The following is a 17,732-nucleotide window of genomic DNA, read 5'->3' as shown; positions in this document are numbered from 1 at the left end:
TAAAAAGACACAGAGAGAAAAAGACGGGCAGAGAAAATCATAAGAAAAGTATCAAAAGTAGGGAAAAATGCACAGAAAACTATATTTATGAATATTATAGTTTTACATCCTTTTTAATATAAAATAAGAGAAAATATAAGAAAACTTGACAAGAATGTTGCTGCATGATGCCCAACTGCTTTCAGCAACAGTCTCTTAATTTTCTCTGATGATGATCGATGATTGTAACCAACGTGCTCTTTGATTCTAACCCAACATAAACATAATTGTTTTCTAATCAAATCTCTGTTCTCAGCTTAAATGCTGTAATATTTCTTATTCGTCATTTTGTTGGTGCTCCACAGGGAGGATTCGTGGGAACGCTGCGGATCCTTCCAGAATCGGCTCCTTTCTCCATCAGCTCTGACGGGACGATCAGAGTGAGGAACTCCACGGCTCTGGACAGAGAGCGCGTCGAGACGATCGTGTTCCAGGTAATGTTGAATCTGAGACAAAGATTTGCTTATTTTCAAAGGGTTAAGTCCATCTTTAAAAAGGGTTAAGCTTAGAGCACTTGTAATTATTCCTCCCCTACTTAGATGGTTTATTCTAGATTAGTCCTTCCATGAATAGCGTCTTGTTTATAACCCTAAATGGGACCTTTAACGTGGGACTCTGTCCTCTGGGCAGTAAGTAAAAGGCCAAAAGTATTTGACGATAAACAGCAAATACTGAGACACATCAGCAGAGAAACAAAGTGCGAGACGTTCAAAACTTAAGGTCCACTTACTGTCTCCATAGCCTTAAATGTCCCGTTTAGATGTATGGTAGTATTTTTTTTATATGTGTTGGCTTATAAATCAAGTTTGAGGGATTATTTTATCGCTAAGCACTCTTCATATTAAAAGAGTGTGCAAATTAGAGAATAGACAATATTTTACCTAAATGTATTTAGGTTTTAGATTTCTTTCTTTCTTTCTTTTTTCTCCTTTTTATTATTATCTCTTATATTTTTTAACTTTTCTTTATTTTTTTATATATATAAGTATATATATTTATATATATTATTTTATTCAATTTTATTATTATTATTATTATTTTATTACCAGTATCTTTTCTTATTTTTGTTATTGTTTATTTATTCATTTATATATTCATTCTCTCTCTTTTTTTATTTGAAATGACCTAATCTAAATGTGTGGACAGATATGAATACATAAGTGTGTATAAAAATATGTGTATGCAAGTGCATTTAAGGGGTCAAATAGGGTGATAAGCATGGATGTACTACTGTAGATGTAAGGGGTCAGTCGTGTCAGTTAATCTTCTTTGGAACTGTATTAAATTTTATCATGTGATGAATTTTATGATTTTATTTTATTTTATTTCAAAGGAAAAAAGAAAGTGAAGAGAAGGAAAAAGTTTCTGCTGGATAAAGAGAATTTTGTTTAAAGATTCCCAATTCAACATCCACTTACTAGAATTTTCTTTTAACCGTATCACAGGTGTTTTAGAGATGGACGTGATCACATGCAGATGAATTTTGCAAACTCCAATGAAGACTGCGATGTAGATTTGATGCGATGATTTTTGTTTTTTTTAAGTCAGATTTCTCTTTCTAAGGTCAAATGTGAACTCTAATGCTTCACACGTGTTTTTTTTAGATGGATTTTCACTTTGAAAAGATCAGCACTAACGTTCGAATTTGCTCTCATGAAAATGTTTCAGTGAGACACAGTTTGTCACTTTTGACTTGTTGAAAATTTGAGGACCTTTTTGGTGCGTGACAGTCCCTCTGGGCTCCGGCTCAAACCGCCCGCTCATGTTCTCACACGGTTAAAGTTGTGGGATCAAACAGACGTGATCACATCCTGAGACGCTGTTCTCTTGTCCGTCACACAGGTTGAAGCGAAGGAGACTGAACCACCTCACCACGTTGCTATGGCGAATGTGAACGTAACTCTTCTGGATGAGAACGATAACAGCCCAAAATTCACCAGCAGCAAGTACGAGAGCAAAATCTTCACCAACCAAACGGAGGGGATGTCGCTCCTGAAGGTGAGAAGTTCGCTGCAACTAACAATTATTTTTCATTGTTGATTAGTTTGTCCACTATTTTATTCAATGTATTTATTTATTTGTTGTCCTTTAAAAGTGTCAGGAAATTGACAAAAATGTCAGTTAGTGTTTCCCAAAACCCAAGATGACGCCCTCAAAGTCTTGTCCACAACCCAAAAATATTCAATTTAGTGTCAAAGAGAAGAAAAGAAACCAGAAAATGTTCACGTTTAAAGGACTTTCTATGAAATAACTTATGAAAAATGTTTCTTAAAAATAAATAAATAAATAAAACATAAATAAATAAAAAAGGCGATATGTCTTTGGTGGGGTGATTTTTTGCGAAAACACAAAAAAAATATGTGAGATTAAAGATCATAAAAACAATAATAATAATAAAATATTTTATGTTTTTTTCTTTTCTCTATAATTTAATTAAAAGGTTGAGGCAGAAGATCCAGATGCAGGCGTCAACGGACGGATCAAATACTCCATCGACTTTGGGAATCAGAACGAATATTTCTCCATCGATGAAAACACCGGCGCAATCACTCTGACGAAAACCGTCCCTGTGAAGGAGCATCAGACGCTGGACTTATTACTGTTCGTCGCAGCCAGAGATGGTAAACATCAGCAGTCATAAACACAACGTTTTCTCATACGTCCAATGTTGTAGTTCAGCCAATCACAGTGAAGTTACGATGACGTCGTTCTCGTCCTTTAGGAGGCTCGGTGTCGCGCTCCGACTCGGCGCAGGTGGAGATTCTCGCCATCGGTGATACAAAACCAAAGTTCACCCAAAGCACCTACAGAGGCACCATAGAAGAAGAGAGAGACCCAGGAACAGTGATCCTGAAGGTGAGTTTCACTTCTTACGTTTCCATCATGCGAGGAACAAAACTATGCAGCCGTCTAAACGCTGAACTGAAGACACGGCACGGTTTATTCTAATTTTTCTGTAATAGAATTTAGAATATGAAAATATTCCAATTATAAATATAGTTTGGACATTTTTCCCTATTTCCTGAGATAATTTTCTTACAATACTTAAATACAATATTTCTTGCAATATGTGGGACGTTGTCGGTCACTGATTCGATTTTTTTCCCCTTGTTTTTGAAAGATATCTATTTATTTATTCTATTTTTATTTTTTCAGGTTGACTTCCTTGCAACAGGAGAGGTTCCTGTGAGTCTGCGAGTTGATTCAGAAGCCGACAAGTTCTCCATCTCCTCCAGCGGTGAATTCAGCACCACGGTGAAGCTCGACTACGACGAGGCTCCTCACAACTACTCCGTGACCGTCTCCATCTCTGACGGCGCCCACAGCGACAGCGCAGTCGTGGAGGTTCGAGTCACCGACGTCAATGACAACAGTCCTGTTTTCACCTCCGGGTCTGTCAGCGCATCAGTCCCAGAGGACGCAGAGGTCGGATCCAACGTCACCGTCGTCGCGGCCACGGACAAAGACAGCGGCTTCAACAAGGAGATCAGGTACTCCCTGAGAGGAGGAGAGGGGCGGTTCTCCGTCGACCCCCTGTCTGGGACGGTGAGTGTGGCCGGCGCTCTTGACAGGGAGACGAAGGCGGAGTACGACCTGCTGGTAGTGGCCGAAGATCAGGGTCGTCCGGTCAGGTCGGCCACGGCCTCCCTGCTGGTCCGAGTCTCCGACGTCAACGATAACGTCCCCGAGTTCTCCGAGGCGGAGTATCACGTGGAAGTGTTGGAGACGGAGCCGGTGGGTACGAGCCTGCTCGCCTTATCAGCCGCAGACCCCGACGAAGGAGCGAACGGGAGAGTGAGCTACAGCGTTTTCCAGCAGAGTCCCTCATCGGACGCTCCTGTTTTTGAGCTGGACTCTTCCAGCGGGACTCTGAGGCTGGCCCAGACTCTGGACTACAGCGAGGTGAAGGCGTACAGGCTCCTGGTTCTGGCCTCTGACGGAGGGACGCCCTCTCTGGTCAGGAACGGCTCCGTGGTGGTGAAGGTGAAGGACGTGAACAACAACCCGCCTGAGTTCAGTAAGGAAAGCTACGACGCCGCCGTCCCTGAGAACCTGGCCAGCGGGGCGTCCGTCCTCACGCTGGAGGTCACTGACAGAGACGAGGTGAGATACATCACATGCTTCAATGGTGATCGTTTGTGTGTTTAAACAGCCGAAATACATGAGACACGGACGTGATGTGGCATGTAGGCGGGGCGACGCTTTCTTTTTTTCGTTGTTGCACCGCCAAGCGAGATTAGTGCCTTAGCGAGGTCTGTTGAGTCTAAAGCCGGGGTTCCCGTACTACGAAGGTGGCTCTCTTTAACCTGCTGGATCACCATGGTAACTGATGCTGCAAACTTAACCTGGTCGGCAGCAGGTTATGTTCCGAGTTTCAGCTTGAAATCAGCTAAAAAACGTCTTTTACAGCTTCTCCCAGGAGCGTAGCTCGATACTCTGATCACCTGTAGACTCTGAAGAGACTCAATAATCCGTCTCAGTATACGAGCTGCACAGACTGTCAGCTGAGAGAAAACATCATAAATACACTTTATTCCACTTGTTGAGCCGTAATATGGCATATATATGCATTGCATATTGTTTTTTACACAGTAACCTGCAGTCTAAAAGTGATCCAGAAAATCTGAGCAAAAATATTGTTTATTTTGTTCACACAGTTGTGGCTCTCGCTGAACCACTGACTGTCTGTGGTGTTTCCTGCTCAGTTTGTCCACAGTGACTCTAAAAAAAGATTCTTAAAAACCGCAGATCACGTTAAACATTAACAGCTCAAAAGTTAAGAAAGACGTGCGGCGTACCGTCACACTTCGACTGATTTGAAAAATTCCAGTTGCTTTATTCTTAGGTCAGCAAGTGCTTTAAATGCTGAAATTTTGAAATCTCACTACAGACTTTAAATTGAAGCAAACTTGTTGCTTTGCGCTGTGATACATTTAATATTCAAAGGCAAAAGTAAGCGGCATGTGATTGATCATTTTAAGTGTCAAATGATGCGTTTTCGGTTGTTTTTGTGGATCGGCGTGGATCACAATGATATGTCAGTTTTTCTCTCAGAGAGATGCGATTAACTTTTAGCAGTTTGGACTTTGGCACCGCTGCTTTACAATCTGAGTAGTTTATTAAGATTATCGGAGTCATTTTTCGGATCATTCTGCATGTTTCAGATAAGCGCCGGCTGCTGTGACAACGCTGATGATTAACTCCGACTGTGACGTCAGCAGAAGGTGTTTAACACACTTTGACCTCTTCTTCTTCCTCAGGGTGGATTCTCCAATGGCTACTTCATCTTTCCCAGCGACACTTTCGACATTAACAAACAGGGTGTTGTCTCACTGAGGAAGGACGTCACCTTGGACAGAGAGACAAAGGACAGCTACATTTTACCGGTACAAACATCACACGATTACATCGTCTATCAGGTGTTTGTTTTCCTGTTACAGTGAAAAACTCCAAACATCCGGTTTTCAGTTTAACGCTTCTCAGGACAAATTAAATATTATCTGAGATATATACCGACCTTCATATATACATGTACATATGCATATACATATGCATATATATATGCATATGTATATGCATATATATATGCATATACATATGCATATATATATGCATATGTATATGCATATATATATGCATATACATATGCATATATATATGCATATACATATGCATATATATATGCATATACATATGCATATATATATGCATATGTGTGAAATACAATAACACCATAAACAAAAAATACAAAAACATAGCACCATAAACATCAACAACAAAAAAAACTTAAAGAAAAATAACACCATATACTAACAAAAAACCCAAATAACATCATGAATTAAAATAACACCATAAATAAAAAAAACTAACACCATAAAGAAAACAATAACACCATAAACAAAAACAAAAATAACACCATAAATAAAAAAAAAAACACCATAAAGAAAAATAAATCAATAAAAACATCATAAACAGATGATGACAGACTTTCTTCAGAGTTCATCACGCCCTCCGTGTGTGCGCTCAGGTGGTGGCGGTGGATCAGGTCCCTGACGGTCGGAACGCCACGGCTTGGCTCAACATCACCGTCCTGGACTACAACGACAACGCCCCGCAGTTCCCCGTCATCCCGGACCCCCTGCTGATCCCTGAGGGCAACTACTCGGAGGAAACTCCAGGAGAAGTTTTCACCATCGCGCCCACAGACGTCGACCTCGGCCCCAACGGAGAGGTCACCGTTTCCTTCCCCTCCCCCCATCCGCTCTTCAGATTGAGAGAGGTGAGGCCGTGAAAGAGCATCGCGGAGGTGTGAAATCTGAAGGTTCGGGCTCTGAGATGACGTGTTGTGTTGCAGGACGGGACGTTGCTGGCTGTCGGCTCTCTGGATCGGGAGAGCAGGGAGACGTACGAGCTGTTGGTGAAGGCGTCAGACAACGGCAGCCCGCAGAGAGAGGTGAGGCACCTGCTGAGAAGATATTTAACGTATTAACCTGACCCTTTGAAATCTGGATCGATGTCAGTTTTTTGTGCTGCATTCAGACGCCTTTCACAACTATTTAAACCTTTCAACAGCAAGCAAATTGGTTTGATTTCTTTCGAAAATGTGGGGAAAAAGGCAATGAGCAACTTTGCTGAAAGTGTCCCACAAACTGCAGGATATTATTCGATTAGAAAAGTAGTTTAAACAGAAAATAAAGAAAAAACTTTTCCTGAGAACTGTTTCTAATAGCACAGTTATATTTAAAATTATTTTGCAGAGTTATTACATTTTAAAGCCTTTTTTTTCAGTCTGTTATTTTTTTCTGCTAATATTCAGGTAATTTTCTTGTACGTTTTGATAATTTCTTGCTTATTTCTGTGTTATTTCCTCTTGTAAAGTTGGTCTTGGCACTCTTCCCGTGTTTTCTCTTTGCCACGTAAAGGAAACCACCTGAGAGGATGAATGTATATAATTGAGTAATTTATACTGTTATTAGTTACATAAAAATACTTAAGACTAAAATGTGACTGATATCACAATATTAAAACATTGTTTCCTGAAAACGTCTGTATTAAACTGATTTCTGTGCACCAGAACGTCACCACCATCAGAGTGCGCCTCACCGACGTCAACGACAACAGACCCGAGTTCAGCTCCAGCAGCTACGTCAGCAGCGTCCTGCTGAAAGACGCCGAGGAGGGGAAGCTGCTGCTCACGCTGTCCGCCACTGACAAAGACTTCGGGAACAACTCGTTCATCACCTACAGGTCAGTTCAGCTGACGTTCAGTTCACCCACACTGCCCGCTTCCACCGCCGTGTACTTTCAATTTAAAGGTGTTTTTACAAACAAAACACTGGAATAATTCGAAATTTCTTAGAGAAATTTAGACAAACGTTCCAAAAATGATTATATCTTGCATGAGACCCATTGTTTTTAGATGTTTAAAAAGTACCGTAAAACTCGAATTAATAGCCTCTGCTATTACTTGCTTAAATCATTAAATTCACCAGGCTTTTATTTAGGACAGGCGTCGATATGGGATGGGCTTTTATGTTCTTTCACATAATAATATTTGCTTTGCAAAGCCTAGAAGTACAATCAGATAATTTATTTCACTTTAAAATCTGTAAAATTGGCTTTATTTATTTATTCAAAAACACGGGAAGAAGGTCAAGAGCAACAAAAGAAGAAATTACCTGAAAATTGCCCGAAAAGAAAGAAAAATAAAAAAAGGAGAAAGTAAAACAAACAAACAAAAAAAAGATCTAGTTTTGTAATCCACTGAATTTTTATTTATTTATTTTTTATTTTTTGGCTCACAGTTTCTCTGCAGGAAGTTCTCCATATTTGGCCTTAAACAGTGAGACTGGAGCAGTGACATTGACCTATGACCTCGCTAATGTCACCGAGGATACCACGGTGGTGCTGACAGCCGTGGCTGAAGACCACGGCCGGCCGCCTCTGCGCTCCACAGGTCAGTCCGACAGACCCACGTCTCCATGTGGTCTGTCATCAGTTCACTTAAACATCCAGCATCATCAAGAGGACGATTATGCAGAAAACTTTGGTTGTAAGTTGGTTGACGAAGTATTCAGATACTTAATTTCAGTCAAATTAGCAAGTTTACATGTAGAAAAACTCGTAATACTTAACTTAGGACCTGCAGGACATTTCAGGCCTCTGATATGACGGTTGGGGTCCATCGGTTGAAGGATCCCCCACACCCCCCAGACAGAGGTCCTAGCTAACACCCTAAAATCCTAGAAATGTTCTAAAATCCTAAAAATGTCCTGAAAACCTAAAAACATTCTTAAATCATAGAAAAATCAGAAAGGCCAGGAAACATCCTTAAATACTAGAAATTTCTTAAAATCCTATAAAAGTCCTTAAGTCCTAGAAATGTCCTAAAATCCTAAAAGTGTCCTAAAATCCTAGAAAAATCCAAAAATTCTAGAAATATCCCCAAATCCTAGAAAAGTCTTAAAATCCTGGAAACATCCTGAAATTTGAAAAAATAACCTAAAATTCTAGAAATCTCCTCCTAGAAATGTCATAAAATCTTAAAATCATCCTAAATTCTAGAAACATCCTAAAGACGTCCTAAAGTCTTAGAAACAGCCTGATGTCCAACAAACATCCTAAAATCCTATAAAAGTTCTAAAATCCAATAAATGTCCTAAAATACTCGAAAAATACAAAAATCATAGAAAAGTCCTAAAGTCTTGGAAACATCCTCAATATCCTGAAAATGTCTTAAAATCCTAAAAAAAAGTCCTTAAATCCTAAAAATATTCTGAAATCCTGAAAAAGTTCTTAAATCCTAGAAATGTCCTAAAATCCTAAAAATATTCCAGAATAATAGAAATCTCCTAAAATCCTGAAAGCATGTATGCGGCTGTTTTGACTGCCCCCCTGGGCCCCTGGCCCCCTGGACTCCCTGGCCCCCTGGGCCCCTGGCCCCTGGCCCCCTGGCCCCCTGGGCCCCTGGCCCCTGGACTCCCTGGCCCCCTGGACCCCTGGCTGAGTGTCCCCGCTGTATTATATGGACATCCTGGTTCAGGACGTGACGTTTGATTCCCGTGGTGTTTTCCGCAGCTCGTGTCGTGGTGAATCTGAGGGTGGTCAGTCTGGTGGAGGGCGTGGCCTTCCGAAGCTCCTCCTACAACTTCAGCGTTCCTGAGAACCAGCCGGCGGGGGCGACGGTGGGGGAGGTCTGGGCCTCTTCAGGAAGTGACCTCTACGACGTCTCCTACAAACTGAAAACGCTCACTGACCTGTTCTCCGTCGACGCCGGCGGAGCCGTCCTCACCAGGACGCAGCTGGACAAAGAGGAGCAGGAGTGGTACTTCCTGGAGGTGGAGGCGGTGGACACGAGGACGCCCCCGACGACAGCTGTAGCAACGGTATGATCTTTTCTTTTGCCTCCACGTCGATGATGTTTTCTGGTTTTGCGTCCATCCGTTTTGTTTCTACGATATCTCAAGAATGCCGGGAGGAATTTATTTAAATTAAAAAAATAATAAAACCCACCATTTTTACAAGAATGAACTGAATAAATTCTGGTGTTCAGACGTGGATTTCACCCTGACCTTGCATCTGTCTCATTCTTGTGAAGGCGATATCTGAAGAGAAAATTTCTTAAAAATTGGACTCAAGAGTTCAGTTTTCAATTCAATTTTAGTCATATTTTTTAGAATCTATTTTTTATTATAATTCTATTTTTTTTAAATTATGTTATTATTATTTTTTATTTATTTAATTACAGTAACAAATAAAAATAGAAATACATTTAAAATAAATAAAAATAAATTACATAAAATATATATTTTTTTTAAATTAATTTTAAAATCTTTTTGAGAGAAATTCTCTTCAGCATTTTGACGCTTGTTGACTGTCTGCTCTGTTCGTCTCTCAGGTCAGAGTTCAGGTGGAGGACGTGAACGAGCCGCCACAGTTTCCCTCCGGGGTTTACAAAGCCTCCGTGTTCAGCATCGCCCCGTATAAAACCCCCGTCGCCCGTGTCAAGGTAACCACGCCCAGCTCCCGTCAGCCTCCATCAGTCAGAAACACTGATAAAACACCTGTGTGTGTGTGTGTGTGTGTGTGTGTGTGTGTGTGTGTGTGTGTGTGTGTGTGTGTGTGTGTGTGTGTGTGTGGCACAGTTACTGCAGCGCTGATAAACAGCAGTGTTGCACTTTGAGTTGAAACTGCGAGTGACGTGTTTTTATTGAGCGGCAGTTAAAAAACACGTCATCAGGAAGGTACTCGGTTTTTCTATCGGAGACGATGTTGTCGAAGTTTTTCTCACGACAGAAACTCTCAAAACTGAGTCACTAACGGAGAGAAACCGCTGTGAAAACATTAAAAATCTCAAATTATTACCAGAGGACACTGCTGCAGGAAACATACCGCTCTGCAAGAGGCTGACTTTTCTAAAACTTGATGGATAAATTCAGCAATTCAAATCCATTTATTTTTAACTTTTGGGGAAACTAAATAAATCAGTCAGACTTTATTTAGTGCTTATCAAATGCTTCATACAATAACGTGGGTAAAAAGCAAGACTTTGTCGTTTGTGTTAGATTTAAAGTAGTTTTAGATTCATAAATTTGTTTATAGGTTTCTGTTAGTCGTCACTAAAACTGGAAACTGAGGAAACGCTACCATACGTGAGGAAACGCCAGAGGATAAAACCGAGAGATAAAACGATGGAATATGCATGAATGTGATATTAATCATGAGTAAAATAAATAAATAAAAGAAAATACTCTAAATAGTTGATAAAATGATAAATAAAAGGATAACATAACAAATTATTGGGGTTTATAACAATTAATCGATGATTGTTTAATCAGTTGCTTTATTTTTGGCAATTTTTAAAGAAAACTTTTGAAGAAAACATTTTGGCTTTTTTTAATTTTGCTTTGAATTTTTGGCAGTTTTTTGAAGAAAAAAACTGCAAAAGAAGCAATTTTGGCAACATAGTTTTAGCGTGTTTCATACAAAAATGTTTCTGTCATCTCTGCGGATGCTGCAGGCTTCAGACCCGGATGTCGGTGAAGACGGTCAGCTGGTCTACAGTCTGCCGGAGGACAGTCCTCACTTCGCCGTGGAGACGTCCTCGGGTCTGGTGTTCGTGGTGTCGGCGGCGGCTCTCGCCGGACAGACGGTCGCACTGGAGGTGAACGCCGAAGACCCCAGAGGGCTTCATGCTACGGCCAAGCTGGAGGTGAGAGACTTTTGTCGGCTTCACACCCAAAATTAGTGTCGTAGTCGTGCAGGTTTACGTTTCTTTAGAGACCGACACGTCTTCTCTCGTCACTCCAAAACATCACCACTGTTTTAGTTCAGCAGAGTTATAATGCACAAGATTTATTCTGCACACTTTCTAAAAAGATTAAATAAAAGGATAATGTGTTTATGTTCTTCCTGCGCTGACACCGCCTCGTCTGTTTTCTTTATCGTCAGAAAACAATATCGAGATGTTTAGTTTCCAAGTTTATTACTAAAAGGTTAACTGGTGATTTTGCTTTATTTTAGTAAATATTAACAAACTTTCATTCACCTTTAAGCTTCAGACGAGTGCGAAGTAGGTTTAGTTTATTTAAAAAGGGACAGCGCAAATGAATAAATACACAAAGTATAAAAATGGCAAAATTAGCCAGGAGGCTATTTTTCATCCGTAGTCCCTCAGCAGAGGTTACGAAAAGCTTCCTTTAAAAAAAAAAGAAAAAAAGCTAAACAGTTAAAGAGATTTCAGCCAGAAATTAATAAAAAGAAAACAAAGGAAAATACACAAAAAATCTGCATGTTAAGACCATAAATCCTGCATTATTTCGGGTCATACAGGATTATTTTGGAGGAGAGGCGGAGGTTTAACTTTATGTTTATTTTCCGTATCATTACTCTCATCTTCTGATCTCCCCTTTCCTAAAAAATGAAACTGAAAACTGGAAACTCGCTGCTCCAAATATCTCACAATAATCAATGATAATTGGTGAAATATGTTTAACCATAAATGAATTAAAGGTCCTCGACTGCTCTCCCAAAAACGTCTCTTCTCTCCTTGCTGAAAGGTTTCCACAGTCGAGAAACTTGTCAAAACTTCCTAAATTATTAATTTTAATGTCATTTTGTATGTAATTTAACAAAGTTTATTATAAAGGAAATGAACTCTTCTTTTTTCTCTTTTTTTCTCGCAGGTGGAGGTGCAGGGAAGTGCGAGCAGCGTCGACGTGGTCGTCATCTCCCTCAACCAGCCGGCGAACGTTGTGGAGAAGAAACTCCCGCAGCTGGAGGAGTGAGACACGAAGTTTCTCCTGATTTTGTTTTGATATTGACTTGTTTGTGGTTTTATTGTTGTGATTCATTTATTTTTTTGGTCTCAGGTCTTTGGGTGCAGCTCTGAAATGGACCGTGAACATCATCGAGGTGTCGAGCGCCAACGAAGGATCCTCCCAGTCCAGATCCTCTGAGTCCAGATCCTCTGAGTCCAGATCCTCTGAGTCCAGATCCCCGAGAGCCGCCGCCAAGACTTTGGTCAGCTTCATCAGTTTGGACGGAGCAGAGGTCGTTTCCTCCGAAGACGTCACGAAGTAAGAGTCTGATTTTTATTAACGTTGACAAATGTTGTCAAATTCAGTTTGCAGATTTTTTTCATTCATGGTGTAGTGCATAAAATATATATATATATATATATATAATGTCAGAAAACATTATACTACAGTATGTCAAAAAAGTCATAGTATAGAATATCCCTAAAAATCAAATATAGTATGTAAAAAAAGTCATGGTATACTTAGTCAAAAAAGCCATAGTATTATAGTATGTTACAAAATAGTGTTGTAGTAAAAACAAAAACAATCACAAACAAACAAACAAACAAATCACTGTATAGTATGTCAAAAAATATATAATATAGTATATGAAAAAACATAGGATCATAATTTAAAAAGTCATAGTATGATGTGTAGGAAAAAAATATTAGCACAGCAAAGTATTTTAGTATAGTAAGCCAAATAAATTCATTATAATATAGTATGTCAAAACAAAAATCATAGTATGGCAGTATATCAAAACATATTGTATAGTCATTAAAAGTAATTGTATAGTATTTGATAAATCATAGGGTTGTAAGTCAAAAAAGTCATAGTATGTAGAAAAAATTATAGTATGCCAAAAAAATAGTGTTTTAGTATAGTATCCCAAAAAAGTCATAGTATAATATGTAAAAAATAATTAAATAAATAAAAAATCATAGTATCGTAGTACTGTAGTTTATCCAAAAATATCATTGTATAGTATGTCAAAAAAACAAACGTTATTGTAAGTCAAAAAAGTCATTGTATAGTATTTCAAAAATGTATATAATATATAAACAGTATAGTATGTTGTAAGAAAAATCATAGTGATGCCAAAAAAAATAAGAGAAGTCCAAAATAATAACATTATAGTACGTAAAAAAAAAGTCACAGTTAAATATGTAAAAAAAAATCATTATAGTGCGTCAACAAAAATCATAGTATAGTATGTCGAAAAAATCATTTCAAAAAAATAAAATCATCAAATATTTTGTTGAGGAATGAGGTCGTTCATTCAGCTGTTTTTTGTAAAAAAAAAAAAAAAAAAGCGTGACAGTTTCTGTGACCTGGTCTCGTCTGTCCGTTCCATCAGGAAGCTGCAGAGCCAATCAGCTGATGTGAAGGCGGAGCTGCAAAAAGTTTTCGGGGACGGTCTTCATTTTGACGTGGAGATGAAGCCCGAAGGCCCCGCCTCCAGCCAGGCTGTGGTCATCGCTCTGGGCGTCCTGCTGGCCCTGAGCATGCTGGGATTGATCGTTACCGTTGCCTTGATCATCAGGTGAGACTGCAGCCCGCCGAAACTCACGTCTGCAGACTCGTTTGGTTTCCTGAGAAACACGAAAAACAAAGTCGAGCTTTAAGAATACCAAAATTATGTCTCGTGAACATTTAATTTTTTCCTCAAATTGCATTTTTTGCAAAAACTCAAACAAGAAATTACACAGGTGGAAATTCAAAATGGCACAATGAACAACAGAGTAATAACATTTAACCCCTAAAAACCTGGATCGACATCACTTTTCTTGTGCTGCGTTCAAATGCCTTTCACAAGTATTTAACCTTTGAACCCTGCAAACATTGTTCATCTTTCTTTTCAAAACGGCGTTTAGCAACTGGGCAAGAAATGTTCTGCAAATGGCAAAAAAAAAAGTGGATTTAAAAAAAAAAAATAAACAAAAAAAACGAAAACATCCAAAAAACTAAAATTATCATTAATCAACAATAAAAAAAAATGTTTGTTTTTTTAAATTTTTTTTATGCTTTTCTGGAGGGATTTTTTTGTGCTAATTTTCAAGTAATTTTGTTGTACTTTTTACAAAATTTTCGCTCATTGTCTTCTTCCCTTGTTTTGAAAGAAATCAAGCCAATTTTAAGGGTTAAATAAAATTAAGGAGAATACAAATTAATGTGGATTTTTTTTTTTTATATTTAATTTTTTTTTTGATTTGTTGTCTGTGCACCTCTCTCAGCTGAGTCCTTAATTAAACTTTAATCTGATGCAGATTTGGATTGAAATTTAATTGAAGACAATGTCTGCAGAAACACTGCTGATGATCTGTGCTTAAACGAAAGATCAAATATTTGACAGCACATTTCCAGAATCATTTATTTTATTTTATTTTACTTTACTTTACTTTATTTTGCATGTTTAATGCAGTTTTTGTTAAATAAAGCAGTATTAAAAGAGTCTCAGATGTGAAAGTTGTGCACGTTTAAAATATTTCAATGCTTTAATATCAGCATGGAAACACATGAGCAGGATGATTTTAATAAAGGAAATGTGCGTTAAATCCTGTCAGGTTCACGAGGACGCAGAAACACGAGGATTCTGACAAAGAGAGTTTCGACATCGGCCGACGCGTTGAAGGTTACACGTAAGTCCTCGGAGCAACTTTTCACCCGAAAACATCATCACAGCTGTTTGTTTTAAACGTAAATCCCCCGTTTGTGTTGCAGGAACTGGTCTCAGACGACTCCAGAAACATCTGAAAAGGTAAAAAAAATAATAATTTTAAAGAAATCACTCTGATCTCATTTAAAATGTCACAGTTATTTGAAAACATCGCACGAAGAAGCTGACGGTCAGCGTGTGTTTCAGGGACAGATGAGGTCACAAGAGGACGAGCAGCAGAGGACAGACAAAGAGTCAGACAGTGACAGTGTAAGGTCAAATCAAAACAGACGGCCGGAGGACGTGGACAGCGACGGAAACAAAAGCTGCACGTCTTGTCTCTGATCCGAACTCGGCAGCTTTCAGTCCAAATGTACGGAGTCTGCAGAGTGCCGATTAACTGACTTTAGTTTTACGCAATGAAAACATTTAAAGTGAGACATTTAAAGTGTCCAAGTCCCAAAGAAATCTATTTAACACCTGAAATTAAAGATTTTATAACGAGTGTCATGTTCTGTATGGAAGCCCTCAAAGGACATTTTTCTATAGATTTTTTTTTATTTTCTCCGATTCCTTATAACAACATATTTCCAGTTTTTTTTTCCTCGAGATCACGATTTATTTATGCCATTATCTCGAGATCATTGCGCTTTTTTTTGTGATTACGGATTAATTTATCTCGTTATCCGGGAAAACGAAGCCTGATTTGTCAAGATAACGACAATATTTTCCGATGTTTTCCCAATCACCAGACAATTTAGCCGTTATCTCGACAAAGCCAGCTTTGTTTTCCCGAGATAACGGCATAAATAAGCAGTGATCTCGAGAAAACAACCGGAAATATGTCGTTATCACAAAAAAACTGAGAAAATAAAATGAAAAGAAAGATTTCCTTTTAGCTCTCCAGTTTTTGTTTTGTTTTGAGAAGATCGTGAAATGCTGCTAAAAGCTCTAAAACGTTAAGTGTTATTACGTCTGTGGTTAACAGCTTTTTAAAATGTAAACATAACTATCTTAAATAATGCCGAGGCACTCTCCGGACTCCATACACAGAAAAACAGCAGCCGATTTTATTTTTGTATTTGAAAAAGTTTTAATAACGGCAGCTGCTGTCGTCTTCGATCAGCTGACATTTTATTTAAATTGATTCTCTGTTCAGCTGAAAATGAGACAAATCACAAACAAAATGGCACTTTTTTCTAGAAAAGACGATTTATTTTTGTAAACGGGTAAAAAGAAGATATGGCACCGAGAATGTTTGTTGGAACGAACAAAAGTGTGATTTCACTAGTTTGCAATTTTTGTTTTTCAGATATTTGTAAAATTTGAAATAAAACTTGCAACAATAAAAGAAAAAAACAACTTTCTGCTTCTCCTTTTTATTTGCATTTGTCAGTGAAAATAATTCTATATTTATCCAGGAACTAAAAAAAATAATTAAAAAATGTTTGAATAATAAACGTAAATAAACCGGCTTTATCATCCAGAGCTCGTTTGATTTCCCTTCACCGACTTTAATCTACGTTTCGTTTTGGAAGTGAATTTGCCGTAGGAACTGAAAATGCACACAGATATTTTTTTAAATCAATTATGTTTTTAGAATTTTTAGTTGCTAACAAAAAGACGCTGATTCTTAAATCGTATACGGTTGCTTCAAATGCATCAGCCATGTTTCTAAAAACGCGTTTTCAGGTATATTTCCATGAATGATGTGAATCATAGAAAAGGATACCAAGAAAAAGTGACGTCTAAAAAAAAATTATACCATGTCTAAAAAGGCCATCGTGTACTATGGCGAACGGAAACTCATGGTATACTATTACAAAGTGTGTATTAGTAATCATACGTTCAGAAAAGAAAAGAAAAATATAGTGTCTTATGATACAACAAAAATAAATAAAGTTTTTGGACAATTTTAACAGATTCTGTGCTACGGTGCGTCTCCACGCGCCATCTTAAGACGTGCTCAGCAGGTTTTTAAGATGAAATAATATAACGTTTTTTGCAACTTTCTACGCTATGGCGTGTCTCAGCACGCTATTTTATGCAGTTTTCAGCTGTTTTTAGCAATTTTTGAGAAATGTCATTTTTTGGCATTTTCGCCATACTATAGCCTTGCTTTTTTTTTTTGGTCCGTTTTTCAAAATGCCATATTATGGCGTATTTAGCTAATTTTGCAACTTTCTATGCTATGGCGTGTCTCGGCACGCTATTTTATGCAGTTTTCAGCTGTTTTTAGCAGTTTTTGGGGAATGTCATTTCTTGACATTTTCGCCATACTATAGCCTTGCTTTTTTTTTGGTCCATTTTTCAACATGCCATATTTTGGCTTTTTTAACGATTTTTGCAACTTCCTATGCTATGGCATGTCTCGGCACGCTATTTTATGCAGTTTTCAGCTGTTTTTAGCAGTTTTTGGGGAATGTCATTTTTTGACATTTTCACCATACTATAGCCTTGCTTTTTTTATTAGTCCGGTTTCAAAATGCCATATATTGGCTTTTTTAGCCATTTTTGCAACTTTCTACGCTATTGCGTGTCTCGGCACGCTATTTTATGTAGTTTTCAGCTGTTTTTAGCAGTTTTTGGGTAATGTCATTTTTTGACATTTTCGCCATACTATAGCCTTGCTTTTTTTTTTGTGGTCCGTTTTTCAAAATGCCATACATTGGCTTGTTTAGCAATTTATGCTACTTTCTACGCAATGGCGTGTCTCGGCACGCTATTTTATTCAGTTT

The 17,732-nt window shown here is 38.3% G+C and overlaps 1 protein-coding gene across 3 annotated transcripts in view; it reads left to right on the top strand.

Annotated features, from left to right (window-relative positions):
• LOC121964869 (protocadherin Fat 4) overlaps positions 1 to 16,353 on the top strand; it is a 67,933-nt gene extending 51,580 nt beyond the window's left edge. For 2 of the 3 annotated variants that reach the window (XM_088075035.1, XM_088075033.1), the window contains 19 exons: positions 345 to 473; positions 1,882 to 2,037; positions 2,480 to 2,660; positions 2,762 to 2,895; positions 3,196 to 4,143; positions 5,301 to 5,426; positions 6,068 to 6,319; positions 6,395 to 6,493; positions 7,115 to 7,287; positions 7,845 to 7,996; positions 9,118 to 9,425; positions 9,938 to 10,048; positions 11,060 to 11,251; positions 12,225 to 12,322; positions 12,411 to 12,617; positions 13,696 to 13,881; positions 14,903 to 14,977; positions 15,060 to 15,096; positions 15,202 to 16,353. In XM_088075035.1, the coding sequence (XP_087931161.1) occupies positions 345 to 473; positions 1,882 to 2,037; positions 2,480 to 2,660; positions 2,762 to 2,895; positions 3,196 to 4,143; positions 5,301 to 5,426; positions 6,068 to 6,319; positions 6,395 to 6,493; positions 7,115 to 7,287; positions 7,845 to 7,996; positions 9,118 to 9,425; positions 9,938 to 10,048; positions 11,060 to 11,251; positions 12,225 to 12,322; positions 12,411 to 12,617; positions 13,696 to 13,881; positions 14,903 to 14,977; positions 15,060 to 15,096; positions 15,202 to 15,339 (3,702 nt within the window). In that variant the 3' untranslated portion in view covers positions 15,340 to 16,353. The remainder of the gene's footprint in view (positions 1 to 344; positions 474 to 1,881; positions 2,038 to 2,479; positions 2,661 to 2,761; positions 2,896 to 3,195; positions 4,144 to 5,300; positions 5,427 to 6,067; positions 6,320 to 6,394; positions 6,494 to 7,114; positions 7,288 to 7,844; positions 7,997 to 9,117; positions 9,426 to 9,937; positions 10,049 to 11,059; positions 11,252 to 12,224; positions 12,323 to 12,410; positions 12,618 to 13,695; positions 13,882 to 14,902; positions 14,978 to 15,059; positions 15,097 to 15,201) is intronic. The other variant, XM_088075034.1, reaches the window with a different exon arrangement.
• The last annotated feature ends 1,379 nt before the right edge of the window (positions 16,354 to 17,732 follow it).

This window comes from Plectropomus leopardus, chromosome 3 (genome assembly GCF_026936395.1).
Source record: "Plectropomus leopardus strain MGB_pleo_1.0 chromosome 3, ASM2693639v1, whole genome shotgun sequence".
Lineage (NCBI taxonomy): Eukaryota > Metazoa > Chordata > Actinopteri > Perciformes > Serranidae > Plectropomus > Plectropomus leopardus.
The sequence above is the reverse complement of the archived record's forward strand: the minus strand, read 5'-3'. Positions and strand labels throughout refer to the sequence as shown.